Raw genomic sequence first — 17,435 nt, forward strand, 5'->3', positions numbered from 1 at the left:
CATCACTGGAAGATGATGAAGAACAAAACCACCCAGAAGTGTAAACCCCCCCACCACATTTAAGGATTACATTGTGGCAATAAGAATAGCTAAGCAAGACACTCCACTAGTGAGGAGTTACAGACATAATCTTTCTCCTCCGACTGGAATTGACTTCTAAGGGAAAAGGTGAATTCCTGGAGGATAGTGCTTTCAATTTCTGACTCCCATAGCCAGTTCAGAAGGCTACTGTGGTCAACAGTATCAAAAGCGAAAGTTCAAGGAACATTAAGATGGATGCACCACCTCCATCCTTGTTTTGAAAAAGGTCTCTAACCAATGCTGTCTCTGTACTGAAGCCAGACTGAAACAGATGTATATTATTTGTTTTCTCCAAGATCCTCTATAATAGCAGTATCAAACTCGTGTCATCATGGCATCATCACATGATGTATAGCGACTTTTTCCCCCTTCGCTAAACTGGGTGTGGGTGTCATGCATCCAGTTTAACAGCCCTGCTCTATAACTATTATTCAATCACCTTTTCACAACGTTCACCAGAAAGATTGGAAACTGACTAATAATGCTCCAACAGGAAGAGATCCAGTCATGACCTCTTGAGGAGGGGGCATACCTCCACCTCCTTCAAGTCTGGTGGGATCATCACTTGTCTCAGGGCCAAAAGGACGGAATAAATCCATTCCATGGTTACTTTCTGCCTGTTTTAATAACCGAGGTGTGGCCAAATCTAATAAACAGGTAGCTGGAATGACAAAGGATCTTTTCCATTTCCTTGGACATAACACAATCATACTCAGTCCAGTTAATATCCCTATTCCTTGGCAACTCAATAGGACTTAACCAATCAGATTCCAACCTTTGAGAAAATATGAGGAACTCTTCTAGATAGCAATATTCATCAGCACAGTCCTGGAAATATTCCTATGGCCCCCTAGAGTGGTTCTTCCTGAACAGGGCTGCTGAGCAGCTATAGAGAGATGCAATAAGAGTGGAAAAATAGTAATGTTTTGCCATCTTTATTGCCATGATATAGTTCTTAATATGAACTCTCACGTGTACTTAGTCAGATTCACTCTTTGTCTTTCCGTAATACTGCTCCAGACATTGTTTCTGGTGTTTCATCTCTTGGAACTCCAGAAAACTAAAGAGTACCCCAAGATCAGCACACAGAGGAAGGATGCATAGGAGCAATCCAGTCCAGGGCCTCCACTGTATGCCAATCGAGGCTGCTGCCAAGGTCACTGCTGCAGTGCTGACATATGAACATCACCAGTATGAGCTCCTTTAAACTATTACATTTCTAAAATATTGAGCCTTGAGCATAATAACCCAATTTAGACCAGTTCTACATTAAAGCTACAGTAATTCATGTAGTAATTCTCAGCTGAGGTAATAGCTGACAATACATAGTTTCCTTATCTTCCTTGATTTAATTCTTACTGGAGTTAAATCTATTATCTTCCCTTGCAGTATTTACTTTTTTGTGTGTACTGTTAGAAATTATCAGAATGAAGCAGATAGAAAGACACAATAGAATCTCCGCCTAAAATAAAGAGAATGCCATCCAAGGATCCTGAAGCAACAATGTGATTTCTGAGGTGAAAGCTTCCTTGTATTTCCATCAACTATCATTGTTGACATTAAACAATATTGGATTATTTGGTAAACAATACATATGCTGAGTTTGTAAAATTCTGGTTCTTCAAGGTCTGTCAGGTTCTTCTCTGTTTGAAAAATACAAGATAATGCCATAATAAAAACCTGATAGAGGATTCTTGACACTCTCCAAAGCACATCCCACTTTCAATTCCTATATATAATAATATATATAAAACTTAGAGATAAATGGGAATTAGCATATACTGGCTAATACCATCTACAGCAGGAATAACTAAAGCAGTTATTCTTTCTACATAGCCAATATTTAAGGTAACATACAAAAATAATTGTTGTATATCCTATACAAGCAATTTTCTTTCATTGCTAATGGATTATTTCACTACCAGATATAATTTCACAAAGAAGCAAATTAAGACTTAAATGAAATCTTATGTAAATGCTGAAAATATAGTTCTAGTAGCTAACGGTATGTCTATTCATCATTGAACAAATAAGTAACCCCCTAATAAATTACAATTCTGCAATTTTTCAGTGATATTAGTATATACAGAACATACTGTACAGATAATACATGATTTTGTGCTGTTCTTTAAGACCACTTTCCAGAATAAATGGCACATTTTTGTGACACCTCCTCTGCAAAAGGTGCATTGGCTACCAGTAGGCTTATGGGTGCTATTCAAATGGTTTCTTCTTATATACAAAGTCCCTTAACATAAGGCCTAGTTATCTGAGGGAACATTATTCTCCCATTATTTCTGACTATTCTAAAAATCAGACTCAGCATTGAGTCTCATTCAAGAAGCAATATCATTTTATGGAAGATGGGAGAAGTTGGTTGCATCATGGCACCTGCATTTGAATCAACATCCCCCAAATTTAATGTACATTTCCCCTTAAACGTATCTTGAAACTGTGTCTTTTATCAAGCTTTGAGCTAAAGTAGAATTTTGTAATGGCACATGGGAAAGACTCTGGAAGGCAGGGGGAAGACCCATATCCAGGGCCAATGGTCAGATAAGTGGCTTAGCTAGAAGAAAGAACATGGCTTTGGCAAATATCTCAAATATTTTTTCATAGTTTCTTGGGCTTAAAAGTAACAGGGGATAAATGTTACTTTCAAATTGGTGGCAATCTGTTAATGTATTCTTACAATATAGCAGAACTACTGTAGTACTTTTGGTTGTGCTTCTTGTCTGGACTACCTCACAATACTGACAGATGTGGGTTCCATCTGTAAAAGCTTTTAAAGAACATTTGTTCTATTTCATATTTGGTATTGTTTGTTAGAATCATCTCAAGGAGTTTCAGGGGCCTTAGAACGAGTTATAAATAAATATAAATGACAAACTCAATGAAGAACCAGAAGCCAGTCTTTGGACACAGTCAGACCTAAATAAAATAATTGGGGTCAACAGCCAGAGAGAAATTGTATTCACAAGATGCAGCTATTATCATACTCAATACACAAGAGTGCTAGATTACAACAGAATTGGATTGTTTAGAGAATGCTGTGGGAAACCTACCCATTACTTAACATGCTGTATGAAATAGATCAGTATATGTTAAGTCCTAATATGATTTACTGGGTTGGACGGAGCATACTATGTAAAAGCTACTGTTCATTAACCCAGGCTTGGGGCTTAAGCATAGTGTGCATGTAGCTAGTGAATCACAAACTAGCTAGTACTTGTTGAAAGCCGGTCTGTTATTAGTTTATAATTCAAAAGGGTGTCTTGTGAAAATGAAGTCCGAGCAAATAAGCGTTCCCCTTTCTGGGTATAAGGAAGCTAGAAATGAAAGCTTGAATTCTAGTACTTCCTCCTCCTTTTCACTCTGATATTCATGTTTCATATATTTAAATTAATCGCCAGGGGAGGAATACTATTCAGTTTTTAGATTATATGTTTTTGGCAAAGGCGAATTCAGGATGAATAGGAACAAAAATACTGCCAATGAGAAAGGAAGACGGAGGAGGAAACCAAAGGATGAATAAAGCCTTCCCAAACTAGCCTCATTTCCTAGCTCAGAAAGGACGGCGATTCATTCCCCCCACCCCCCGTTGTTAAAACTAACATGGGCGACAACGACGACAGGTCGCGCGCAGGTTAATAAGGCACCTGCTGAACCCTCCTTGCCATCTCCGCCAACGCCATCCTGACGCCAGCTGTTTGCCAACCGACTCCCTGCTAAGGCTGAGGCCAAACCCTGCCAGGAGCCGAGCCGAGGACGCAGGAGGAATCCGTTACCGGCCCCTGCAGTGAGGCAGAGACTCACCGTGAAAGGGTGGCCGTCGTTGTTCCCCACGGAGAAGCAGTTGTCCCCGGGGTTGACAGCCCCCGTCAACACCTGGTGCAGGTTCATAGTGGAACCGTCCTTTCCAGCTCCAGGCCGGCCGGCCGGCCAAGCAGCCGCCTGAGCCCACCGCCGAGGCTCTGTGAGCTGTTCGGCCGCAGATCAGACTCTCAGGAGGAGGAGGTGACGGACACACATAGTGTGGGGCGGACCACCTCAGAGGCGCCTCCCCGCCATGGGCAGACCAAGAGCTTCTCTCGGGCTAACCACGCACGCGAGCTCCCCTTCCGCCTCAAGACGCCTTCCTCCGGCGGCCTCAGTCCGAGAGAATGAGCATCATGCAGGAAAACATCGCGAGATCAATTAAGCAATGACGTCTCTCCCTCAACCGACGAACATTTTTTGTTTTCCCTTTAACATAACAGAACTAGGTTGGTGTTGGACACACGCATGCGCTCTTTTAAAAAACGGGGAGATTGCGGCGATATTTTACGACAGCTCTCGGTAAAGGTGGCAAGAAAGCTTTGTTGCATCTGCGTTGAAACGTTTGTACTTTTAGGATGAACGAACGTCAGCTTAAGGCGTGTGAAGCGGATAAAATGTATGTGACAATAGCAGTGCTAGTTTAGTTCCGTGCAGCGTGAGAACTATTAAATTTCGATAAAGTTAGAATGTTCAGATCAAAGGACCCAGGAAGACATGTGAGAACAAATGGGATATTCCTATATTCAGTCCTATAGGTATTTACTTAGAAATAAGCCCCACTGAATTCAGGAGCTTATTTTTGCAGGTATATAGGGTGTTCAGTTAGTTGGGGTTGGCAAGGGGGTTAAATAAAGCAGGGGTCTCCAACCTTGGCAACTTTAAGACTTGTGGACTTCAACTCCCAGAATTCCCCATTCAACTACGCCTGTTCGGTTTTATTTTCTCCTCCCTAGAGTGGAGAGATTGCAGAGGAAAGGATTACAAGAGAATAAGCAGGCATAGAATTGAAGTATAACGAAGCTTGCTGAGGAATTCTGGGAGTTGAAGTCCACCGGTCATAAAGTTGCCAAGGTTGGAGACACCTAATATAAAGTCTTCTACAACATTACTGAAAAACTAAGTAGGTGAGAACTAGTCGGATTCTCAGTGCTGTTCTAAGTTTCTGTTTAGGTATTGACTTTGGACTCTCAACCCAACCCATCTCAGGGTTATTGTGGGGAAAACATGAAGGAGTATTAAATATATTCATCACCTTGAGTCAGTTTATAAACAAATGTGGGATAAAAAATAAACTATACTTCAAATGCTAAAATAAAATTGAAATACTTTCTCATTTTATTTAGAACCATGTTATACGTGTGGGCTGTCCATTTTTTCCAGCTAACCAACCACTTTAATAATTACATGAGCTGATGTTTGACATATTCAAGGACTATTAAGTTGATAAAAGCTGGTCTATATAGTGATGAAAGAGGTAGATGTGGTAAGGAATATCTATGGTGTCTGAATTTTTAAGCTACAAGTATCTGTGCATCCTAAATGTGATTCACATATAGTTCATGGTGGGATTCACATATAAATAGTAAGCAACTAAAAGATTACAATTATGGTTACAATTCCAGATAATAAACTCTCCACTTTTACACAATTTACTACAGTAAGGCTATGTTTACACAGCAATGTAATCCATGGTTTTAACCTTAATGTATATAGCCAGTTGGCTTGGTTCATAACAGTCATAAGTCATAAACCTGGATTAAAAAGCCGAAGTTTAGGTCACCATATCTTACTAAGACATAAAAAGGAAACCACATCTTTAAGTGAGGTACATAACTCCAAATTTATTTTATTTAATGATATAAATCTAGAAATTTTGTACTGTGCATATTGAGCAGTTCTATTTAGGGAGCTTCAGAAAAAGAAATTTATGGATAAATAAAATTAAACTATGCCTTTTAGTCTCCAGAACAGTATTGTGTTCGATTTCAGGACTTCTACAAAATTGTGGATTTTAGATATTAAGAGAAATTTGAGTTCAACTCTTTAGAGTTCCTCTACAAAAAGTGCTTTGGAAAATGTGGAGGAATGACTTTAGTATCTACCTGCCATACCTTCAGATAGATGCAACTTTTCTCAAAATTATGCTGTAGTTGTGGAACTGATGCTTTAAAAAAGCATAACCTGCTTTAAGATGTATACAGGTGCTGTGTGCTTCATATATCAAAAATACATTTTTGCATTTGCATCTTAGGTGTTGCACAACCAATCTTGAGGATTTATGGAATATTCACTACAGTAGGAACAGGGCTTATATGTGTTTTTTTTTTTTTAATCTTATGCTACTTGGCAAATCATTTTGATTGTCCCATAAACGTGCATAAGATTCAAACTTCATTCACAAAGTGTTAATACAGTTTTTCCAAGCCTGGCACACAGTAAACTTGTTGGGACCTACCCAGTGTCTGAGAGTTTGGGGAGTAGTAAGTCCTAGATGTTATGTCTGCAAAAAAACAAGGCACCACAAACCATCCAGCAGTTTCACATACTGTGTAACCGAACATTCCATGATCACCTTATAGTTATTTAAATTAAATCAAATGATTCGAGTAAACCATTCTGAGTAGTATCAAAGATTTGAAAGTAAATTGGGAAAATCAGTTTTAAAGGGGCTGCTCTGTTGGTACAGATTACAAGACTTTTATCTGTAAACACGCTTTCCTGGAATTAAACCCTTCTAACTACGTGAAGTATTGGCAAATAAACTTGATACTAAACAATACCGAACCGCACCCGCACTGCTCCACGTCACACGAAACGAAGGAGACTTTCCAACCGAGCCCTCTTGCGGCCAATGAAACACCGCTTTTTTGAATCTGTTGTGGATGCCAGGAAAGGGGGAGGTGGATATTTTAACCACGTGTCCAAGCTTTGCTTTTCGGGCTTCAGTTTCAGAGCCGGTCTTTCTTCACGTGATCTTAGAGATACACATCAGGAAACAGAGGTGGACCGGGCTGCCCTTTTTGGCTGTTTAAGAGTTTCAAGGCAGTCTTCCTCAGCTCTGTTTGCAGACGCCAGGGATTACAGCTGGCCCGTTTTGCACATAAAGCGGTTGAGTTCTGGAGTTACTCTTTGTGGCAGCCATGGAAAAGGGGCCGTGGTCGGTTGACGCGGCGAGGAACGGAGAGGAGCAGCGGCAGTTTACAAGTCATGCACCTGATAATGCAACTAAGGAAGGCGAGGAGTGCTGCGAAGGTCTCTGGGAGCTGCCCGTGGAGCTTAGCACGCGAAGACCCGAATGCGACCGCTGCGGGTGAGTGGACTAGCAAAGCCGCCTGTTGCCCTGTTCCATGAACGGTCACGTGTCGCTGAGTTTCTTCCCCCCTCCCTTTGGTATTTCCCGCCCTCTGCTGGCTAAGAGGTCGCAATGCACTTGTTCCGCCCGGTCTCTGCTTGTTTTGTTTTTTTACTTCCTTTGCAAAACAAGGCTATTTCTCTGGGCTTTGTTCTCACCTTCTCTTAAGGTGTATCCATGGCCAAGCTAACCACAGTCCTCCACGTAACATAATATTGGCCAAACTCCACTCCGAACAGTACTTAATCACACGGGTTATGATCGTAATTCCAAAATACAGCCTCCTTGTCTTAGCGCCCTCCCAGGAGGACTTTGACTGTTGGACCCCTCCCGTTGTTTGAACGGGCCAAGGAATGTCAGCCTCTTATTTGCTTGGATTCTTCCTTTCGGAAGAGCTTTTCGAAATAAGTTTACAGGAGGCACTAAACTCTAAAGGCTCCGTTTAGGCTAAAATTAGATGATTAGATTATGGTTTGTCAGCTAGATGACACCTGGTTGATATTGAAAATCTAAGGAAGGGTCGGGTAATGTGTATGCGTGGATGGGAGACTACCAGGAAATTCCATATTTGTGGGCTACATTGTTATGTTAAAAAATAAAAAAAATATTCTCGACAAACTATTTGAAATGAGTAGGTGAAGTTACCAGAGGATAAGCTCAATTTGAAGGAGGTTTTATAAGTTACCTCATTTGTTCGTTTTGTCATGTAAATATAGCTAGCTTTATCTGTGGAAACATTTGATTGATGAGAAAGGGAGAAATCAGATAATTTATTTCCTTATTTAGTCCATCTTTGTGTGTGTGTGTGTGTGAAGGAATATTGAGTAATTTGTAGCACTATTTAGACTTCATAAAAATTCATCTCCCACAATTGCCTAAAGCTATACCGAACATCATTCTAAGTAGACTGCAATGTGATATGGTCTAGTATAAACTCATCCATTATGTGTTGTAAGCCACTGATTGTTTTAGGGGGCAAACACAGTCATGCTTAAAATCATATGGTGTAGCATAATGTGAGAATGTTTTCTCATCCCTAAGCCATGTGATTTTAAGCATGGCTTTAAAAGCTAAATTTGCTTTTCTGCAACCTGCTATCTCCACATTTGTTTGGAGCTGAGTGAGTTTATAGTTAACTTTCTTGAAAAGTATCTAGATGGGAAGGTGAGATTATGAGAATGTGAGCAGTAGTTATATGTAACAAGAAGATGCTACTTCAGCTATTCACTTACTTGTTTATTTGTGCAGTCAAACTTTCTCAGGCTGACACACTGTTGGGAGTCTTTATAGCCTACCTAGAGATTAAGAATAAAGACACAGATATTTCCAGCTGCTTTTTTGGTATTACCACATAAATGTTCATTGTAGAATGAATAATTCAAGTAGGAATTTTATAGAATCCAATTTGCATAAAAATAAGTTTCCATGAAGGAAATACCTTGTAAAATTTTTTACAATTCATATGTTTGATTAAAGATTTAATCAAGCCATTTGCTTTTGAAGAAACAACTTTTGTTTCTTGAAGATAAACATGCATATCTCAAGTTAAGGTATCATAACTATCTAGAAATATGCATAGGGTTACTATAACAATATAATTTAAATGTTAACCGCTTTGGCTCATTTATGGCTCAACATGTTATGTATATTCAGGCAACTGAATTAATTTAGTCACATTTAAATTAACATGACTGCAGATACATTGGTGTCCAAAAGTCTGGCATTATGGGACTGGTTTTGTCCTGTTCAGGACTTATCAGATGTTATTTTGTGAGGTCCAAGCACTCAAGGAGCTTTACATCCTTTCAGAGGTATTTCCTTATCAGCTTTCTCAAAAATGACAGAATTTCTAATGTATTGCTTTCACTGGAAAAGTTTGGATACATTCAGAGATATATCTGCCTTGAAAAAAAGCTCATGTTGAACTGTATAGCATAGACAAACATCAGAGCAAACTTTTTTATGACATTTTGTATTTCATAAAATGCTTTAGGATAATTTTATATTATAAATTGTTTTATAAATTCTGCAAAATTTCAATTCAAGTCATAGATTCTGGATTTTGCACACATTCTGTGAGTTAGGTCATTTGAGGTAACATCCATTGAAAACTTTGTGCCATATGCTGCACTGTTTCACTCAGTTAAAGGTTACAGGAATCATAATGTTAATGTAGATAGATGAGTTGTGGCACATGAGATAGTATATGAAGTCATGTAAAAAACTATGAACAGAAGGGCATTTACAATATGTAACAGTGTTTATGTGCTCTTAAAGTAGTGGTGTCAAACTCGTGGCCCAAGGGCCACATTAGTCACATGATGGCCCCACCCTGCCTGGTTTAGCAAAGGGGGCAAAAAGTCCCGATATGTCATGTGACCACCACCGTGATGACATGAGTTTCATCTCTCTGTTTAAAGGAAACTGGACTGGTAGATTACATGACTTCTGAGTATGAATATGTGCAAAATGATACATATATGTGGAATCATCAAATGTGACACTTTACACATAAACTTCACACTTCACTTTAGTTTAATCAAAGTGAAAAAAGCATGCATTATGGAATTATTTCTCTCCACTTGTTTTATTATACAGGTAGTTCTCAATATACAACCATCACTGAGCCCAAAATTTATGTTGCTAAGTGACAAATTTGTTAAGTGAGTTTTGCCCCATATTACGACTTTTCTTGTCACATTTGTTAAGTGAATCACTGCAGTTCTTAAATTAGTAACACAGTTTTTAAGTGAATCTTGTTTCCCTACTGACTGCTTGTCATAAGGTCGCAAAAGGGGTTCACATGATTCCGGGACACTTCAGTTGCCAAGCATCTGAATTTTGATGACGTGAACACAGGGATGCTACAAAGGTTGTAAGTGTGAACAATGGTCCTAAGTCAATTTTTTCAGTGCTGTTGTAACTTCAAACAGTCACTAAATGAACTCATGTAAGTCGAGGACTACTTGTAATCTACACTGTATTTGTCTCTGGTGCTAAAAGATTGCACTTGTATATTTTATAATGTTAATTGCACAGATTCAAATAACTACTAATATTGTAACAACAGTTTGGTTCTTATTTGAAACAAATGTGATAATCTTAGTTAGCTTGACAAAAGTCCTTTTGCTGGTTACATTTTCGGTTAAGAAAAGGGTGCATTTAACTGGAGTCAATATTATACTGAAAGACATGAAATAGCTATGGTATGTGATATGTCTTGATGATCCTGTACTGCCATCTAGTGAACAGTTCCATACATTAACAAAATTTTGTATTATTGTACCTTTTTTTCCTTTTGTGTATATTGTACAGATTACTAAAATTAGTAAGTGAATGTTTGGAATATCATAATTCAAGGGTGTTTGCTAAATTCATTTAAATACTGAGAGATATTTTAATATACCCTTTTCAGTACTTTAAACAAATTAAAATTTGCATGTGGTGCAAACTAATGAATGCAAGTGCATATCAAATCAAAATTGCACCTGTCTCTAAGGTACTTACAGAAAGCCTGGGCAAATGTGCTTGTCAATACTTGTTTGTTAAGGATCTGTAAGACTATTTCTGAAAATAAGGTTACCATTAAAAATGGAGGAAAGAGGCAGTTATTCACCTTCTTTAGGAAGTCCACAAGGCAACCATGTTCCATTTTAAAATGCTGTAGTACTGGCATTCAAGATGCCACCCAGCCAGGAATTGGTGTTCCCTTACCTCAATGCTCAGCATTCCATCTCTGCTTTATATTTTTGCAAATGTCAGAGTTTCTTTGCACATATTGGTCATTTCAGCTTGTTTCTGGCCCCATTTTTATTCCTTAGTTGAATTGCTGTTTTTTATAGGATATATGTTTAATTTTTAAAAAAGTGTTACTGAAACTAGGTTATAGTACAGTAATTGCAACTTACAATAATATTCAACTGAAAGAAAGCATAAAAGTATAATCTCAGTAAAATAAGGCAAACTCTTACTGGGGATAATAATATTTCAAATCATTTAGTCCTAAATCATGTAAGGTTTTATATATCATAATCATGTCTTTGAATTGTATCCATTGTATTAGGTACATTTTATCAACAGAAGACTAACAACCTTTAAATCATTCAGTATTTGGAAACCACAGTTTTGTATTTGTTCACAGCCTGCATTTAGGAAACATAGTATACTCTAAAACATTTTTGCATTTGAATCAGAACACTGCATAGCCCTAATGTTTATCAAATATAGATGCCTATAATTCTACACTGGGTAAGCTAAAACTGATAGAAAAAGACCTTTATTCTATGAGAAATATACCTTGAGGGCTAACCTACATCTTTCAAACTTGATAATTTCTATCATAATCTAACAGGGAATTCTGAAAGATGCAGTATCAGATAAGGGCATCATGCTGTGTAAGCTTGGTTCAAAAAATGTCTCTTAACATACAGGGCATTAATTTGTCCTTAATCAAAGCCAAGGCAGATTTACTTTATGAATTATTAATAAGTTATTTCAAATACTTTTCTTTTTTCTCTCTCTAACAATCTCAAAAGTTAAGTTTAATAAATTATGTTGGTACTGATGGTTATGACTGACGTGAGTTTAAAATAGCAAGGCTGGAGCATGTGTATCTGAAGCACAAAGTATATATCATATACTTATAGCAGAAAAAAAGCATTGGTACAGGAAGTTTATAGGTCATGAAAAGAATGAGATGTATGACTATATCCTTCTGATGTATACTTCACTCATTTCATAGTTAATGGGTACAAAGCAATTGCATGGAAATCATCACTTTGTGAGTTCATCTGAATTCTTCATCTAGTAAAATAGAACTGGCTTTTTGGATTGGTACTATTCTTAATATATAAATCACCTTAGACAGTAATTTTCTTGCTTTCTTGAATGCAAATTGAGGTGTCTTAACCAACATTGTAACAAAGACCAAATAAAACAAGTTAAAAGACAGCATTTGGGAAAATGCACTTAATTTAAAAAAATGTTTTCTTAGGCTACATGCATCAGACCCACTTAATTCTTTATTCAGGAATTAGCTTTCTTTTTAGGTAAATTATGACTAGATAATTCTCTAGTGTTAGTTGCTTTTTTTAAATGGCAGGATATATAGATAGTCCATAGGACTATCGCTTAATTCAAACTTGCAGTGGACCCCCTATTTCTGTTAATCTACATGTTGACACTTGACATTTAATTTAGAATTTGCTGGAATTCTTTGAGAGATGTGAGAACTTTAATAAAGCTTTAAAAAGACTTATTAAGAAATTGCCCATAAATACTTACCCCAGGGGGATGCAAACCCAGTCAACTGGGTGAGTCCTAATGATACGGAAGTTCAGGTTCGGAACTTGACCCACAAGGAAGTTGGGGGAAAGGGGCAACTCTTATGCGCCATTTCCTCCACCCTTTCAAATCCTCATCTCAGATCGGAGACATTTAGCAAGGGAAAATCAATGTTTGCTTGGAGAAGAAGGGATTACAAGAGGGTAAGTAAGTACACAATGGGAAATACACATTTAAAGTAATGCCTTGATACTGGCAAGTTTAACATGCTTTGCAATCTCTTTGCTCTGCAAGGGAAGAAATTCTGGGAGAAAGGGAAAGGGGAGCAGAAAATACACCATGCAGCAGCACAATTCCAGAAGTGGAATGCCCTGTTCTATGTTACCATTGGACATAAATGTAATCCAGGGCTTTACCCTCCGCCTTGGTCAACTTTTATTTAATTTTAGAGATTAAAACTGTTGGCCAATCAGCAGTAAAATCTTCTGTGATAAAGTAATGCTGTGATGTTTGTGACATGTTGTCCCAAAATAAGCTTCCCAGGCTCCTATACAGATATAATAAACCATTAAAGATGTGCCTGAGGTAAGCTGGCCTGATTGGATTAATTCAAACCTGGCTGTTTCCCTTCACTTTATTGAAGAAACTGTCTAATATGTTTTGGTCAGTAGCCTTCTTTGTGTCCTTCAGGAGGGATTGATACCCACTCTGCCCCTTCCCTATATCTGTCAACAGGTGAATGGCATTATCTCTCTCTCTCTCTCTCTCTCTCTCTCTCTCTCTCTGTCATAGAACTCATAAAATAACAGAGTTGGAAAGGACCTTGGAGGTCATCTAGCCCAACCCTCTACTAGAGCAGGAGGAGTCTATTCCAAATATTAGCCTCTCTCTCTCTCCCTCCCTCCTTCTCTCTCCTATGTCATTACTTCTGATAATAGATTTCTATAGCCTCTTATTGAAATCGTTATAATAATAGTAAAGTAACTCTCCTATGGATAGCCTTTGAGAAATTGAAAAAGTTAAAAATAGTTTATATCAGAATAAAGCTCAGCAATGAAACATATGGCTTAACTATGTTAATAATAATAGTACTATTAGCCTATTATATGGAATTTGAAAATATTTGGAACCATCACAATATAGCTTAACTTGGATGATAGCCATTCAGTGAACACTGCATTATTACAACTGTTTTTAAGTCAACTTCATAACTAATCATAACACTTTGAAGCAAATGTGGGTGCTGTCATACTTTGAAAGAGTAAGTTAACTGACCATTTTACATCCTTCCTGTAGCAGTTCTTAAGAACAAGATATGTAATCCACTCCTTGAAAGACTCTGTCCATGAGTACAATATATTAATAATACTTGCCCATAATTTTTGTACCTGCCTCTTTTGTACTGATACCTGAAATTCATTATAGTTTCCCTAATGTAAAAAAAAAAAATCATAAGTTTCAGATGTTTACATAAACTATTCTAAAATTTTATGGCAAATATGGGAATAATATTAGGAAGCCTGGCTGATACTTTATTGATGCAAAAGGGGAGGTGAAAATTTAGGTAGAAAAACATCAATAAAGTTGAAGACTTTTTTTTAATCACATGAAATTTTAATCTTCAATCTGTAATTGTAGCATTAGATTGATTGTGATATTTTAGTGTTTATATGTTTCAGAAGTTTTGTTTTAGTTGCTTAGTGTTTTACTATCTTAGTGTTTTAATGACTTAACCAATTGATTAATTTAGATTTTAAATATTTCAGTATATTTAATTATAAGTAAATATATTTGTATAAGGATTTTATTACCTGCAGCTATAGTATTAAGGGTTTTTTTAATTTGTAGAATTTATTTTAGTACTTAAATAAAAGTTTACCTTGTGCCTTGTAATTTTTGTCATGAAACTGAATAAAATTCTGTCAGTTACATAATAAAGACTACTGGTTGACTGCTAACCAGTAGATAAGGAATCAGTATATAGTGGAAAATCAAGCATTTATATCCATACCACAGCATCATTTAGAAAATTGCCAATTTGACAGCATTGTCAGATGGTAACTGGCCAGTATCTAAAGGAATACATTACTATATATTACTATACATATATTACTATATTGCAGTGTCCTTACTATCTGGACACATCTCCATTCTTGAATTTAAATCATAGAATAGAATAGAATACTTCATTGGCCAAGTATAATTGGACCCACAAATAATTTGTCTTGGTGTAAATACTCTCAGTATACATAAAGAAAAGTACATTCATTAAGAGTCAAGAATCATAACGTACAACACTTAATGATAGTCATAGGGTACAGTCAACAATAAAATCATACTAGGAAACAGTCAAGTGGGAGGGAATGGGGGATAAGGTATGGTGAGAAGATTAACAGTAATAGTAATGCACTCTTTGTAAATAGTTGAACAGTGTTGAGGGAATTATTTGTTTAGCAGAGTGATGGCTTTCAGGAAAAAACTGTTCTTGTGTCTAGTTGTTCTGGTGTGCAGTGCTCTATAGCGTTGTTTTGAGGGAAGGAGTTGAAACAGTTTATGTCTGGGATGTGAGGGGTCTGTAAATATTTTCACAGCCCTCTTTTTGACTCGTGCAGTATACAGGTCCTCAATTGAAGGCAGGTGGGTAGTAATTGTTTTTTCTGCAGTCCTAATTATTCTCTGAAGTCTGTGTCTGTCCTGTTGGGTTGCAGAACCAAACCAGACAGTTATAGAGGTGCAGATGATACCCTCAATAATTCCTCTGTAGAACTGTATCAGCAGTAACTGTATCATCGTTATAATTCCATATGCAAATAAATATAATTATATCTAGCTGGCAATGTATCACTTAAATTCACATCATTAATTCTTTAATCTGTAAAATCAGGCATTGTGGGAGAGATATAAATAAATCAGTAGCTTCAAAATTCTACCAATACTCAATGAGCATGAAAGAGCATATTAATAATCTCTTCTTGAAATTCAGTAGAAATCAACAGTCCTACAGTATTGTGCTGCTCACATCTTCCAGGGAAAGCATTATTCAGACTTGTTCAAACTACAATATTCAGTCGTCATCCCCCGCTTCAAAAATGCTTCATACAATAAAAATTGTATATGAGTCAATCTTCTAGCAGCATTCCACAAGATAAAGGAGATGTTCTGTAAACACAGAGAATATCAGTCAAGCAGGTTAGGCAATTATCTGTGGAGATGTCACTACCTCTGAAAGGACATTACAACCATGGACAGGAGGAGCTAGATTGTAAACTACAAAGTCATGTATTTTCATTGAAAGTTCTATGAAAACAGATTGAAGTGGATAATCAAAATGAATAGCTGAAAGAACCACTAAATTCACTCAGTAGCTACATACAACATGTATTAGCTAATTGTGGGAGTATGGCAGCAATTAAGTTGCAGTCATCATCTTTATGAACAAAAGTCTATGCTTTTAGACAAATTGTTTTAAAGCAGAAGGTTTGTAACTTCTTTAGCAGATCTTTTATTTGATCAGTCCTTGAAGGGCACAAACAAGCTATTCTTTTTTATGTCACTCAGAGATACTCTTTTATTAGCACTGATTTCTGCTGTCTTTATCATTTGACCTTGGTGGAGAAAACAGCATTAGATCTGGTCAAAAGTGTGTGTGTGTGTGTGTGTGTGTGTGTGTATGTGTTGTTGTTTATAAGAGTAGAATCTAAAAATTTAAAAGAAAAGAGAATAGAAAGGAGTAGAAAGTACAAGAAAAAAGAAATAAGTATTTTGGGAGTATGTGTTTTAGATACTCAAATGATTAGAAAATTTTCCATTAATTGAAAGGACTGCATTTTTCATTTCATAATTTTATAATGAGTTACAGAATGGGACAGATATGTTGATTTTTTAATAATTTCCATGTAATCCAAGGACTTAGTTTACCTATTGTGTTAATGATTTGTTCAATTATGAGTTAATGAAGAAAATACAATTTGATGGATTCATACAATATATTAATCCAGTGACGATAATTGACAAACCACAGTAGCTTGCACAGAAGTTTACACCATTAATTGAGCAAACTAGCATAGCTTAGCATAAAATATGAATGCATTTGAGGCGTGTCACTAATTCCAATGAACTCTGCCTGTCAGGTTTTCTAACCTTAACACATACATTCTCCTTGATGCTGCTGCGAGAGCCCAGGATGGGTTCGACTTCTCTTGATGATGTCATTAAGCTGAGTCTGTCTAGGATAAAAGGACAGCCTATGAGAGTGACCCCAGCTTTAACTCAGCTTCTTGCGTCTGTAAGCTAGTGTCTCTGAAAGCAGTGTGTTAATCGCATTTACTCCAAAACTTAAAACAACAGTAGGAAGCCAATTGAGCTTCAGGCACTGCTCCCGGGGCTCTGGTGCAGCGGTGCCTTCTACAACGCCAAGGATTAGACGTTGCCAGCAAGGGAGAGGCAAAAGTATCATTGGGAGGGTTGTAAGTAGCAAGGTGTCATCCAGCCTTCCTCACGGCCTCTTCATGATGGATTCAGCCGGCCACGATAGTAAAGATCGGGTCGGAAATAAAATGCCAGCCAGCTGATTGCCTGACTCAGGCTGACCTATTTTTTAGCCGCAACTGCCTCTCAGGGCTCACAGCAGCCTAAAGAGAGGCTTTTTCAACTACTGGGGGCAGCAATCTTTCAGCCGCTTGGGACCTACAGCAGCCTATGGAGAGCCTAATCAGACACCACAGCAGGTGCGAGCAGCCATCTTGGGACAGCAATTCCCTATCCCACATGGCGAATGGCCATTTTAGATGGCCTCACGATCTAACTGTCAGACCTAGAGCAGCCATCCTTCATATTTCAGAAGCAAAGCCTCTCTAATAGGCAGCACATATTGAGGGTTGCTTTTAGCATCTCTTGTGCT

At 37.5% G+C, this 17,435-nt stretch overlaps 2 protein-coding genes across 3 annotated transcripts in view; one reads left to right on the plus strand and one right to left on the minus strand.

Moving 5' to 3' along the window:
• Positions 1 to 4,227, minus strand: part of DMXL1 (Dmx like 1) — a 78,972-nt gene extending 74,745 nt beyond the window's left edge. The window contains exon 1 of one of the 2 annotated variants that reach the window (XM_026720329.2): positions 3,898 to 4,227. In XM_026720329.2, the coding sequence (XP_026576114.2) occupies positions 3,898 to 3,984 (87 nt within the window). In that variant the 5' untranslated portion in view covers positions 3,985 to 4,227. The remainder of the gene's footprint in view (positions 1 to 3,897) is intronic. The other variant, XM_087926915.1, reaches the window with a different exon arrangement.
• Positions 4,228 to 6,806: 2,579 nt separating this feature from the next.
• Positions 6,807 to 17,435, plus strand: part of DTWD2 (DTW motif tRNA-uridine aminocarboxypropyltransferase 2) — an 81,534-nt gene continuing 70,905 nt past the window's right edge. The window contains exon 1 of the mRNA XM_026720316.2: positions 6,807 to 7,210. Coding sequence (XP_026576101.2) covers positions 7,041 to 7,210 — 170 coding nt within the window. The 5' untranslated portion in view covers positions 6,807 to 7,040. The remainder of the gene's footprint in view (positions 7,211 to 17,435) is intronic.

The sequence above is a fragment of the Pseudonaja textilis genome, chromosome 2, assembly GCF_049901715.1.
Source record: "Pseudonaja textilis isolate UNSWEBS1 chromosome 2, rPseTex1.2, whole genome shotgun sequence".
Classification (NCBI taxonomy): domain Eukaryota; kingdom Metazoa; phylum Chordata; class Lepidosauria; order Squamata; family Elapidae; genus Pseudonaja; species Pseudonaja textilis.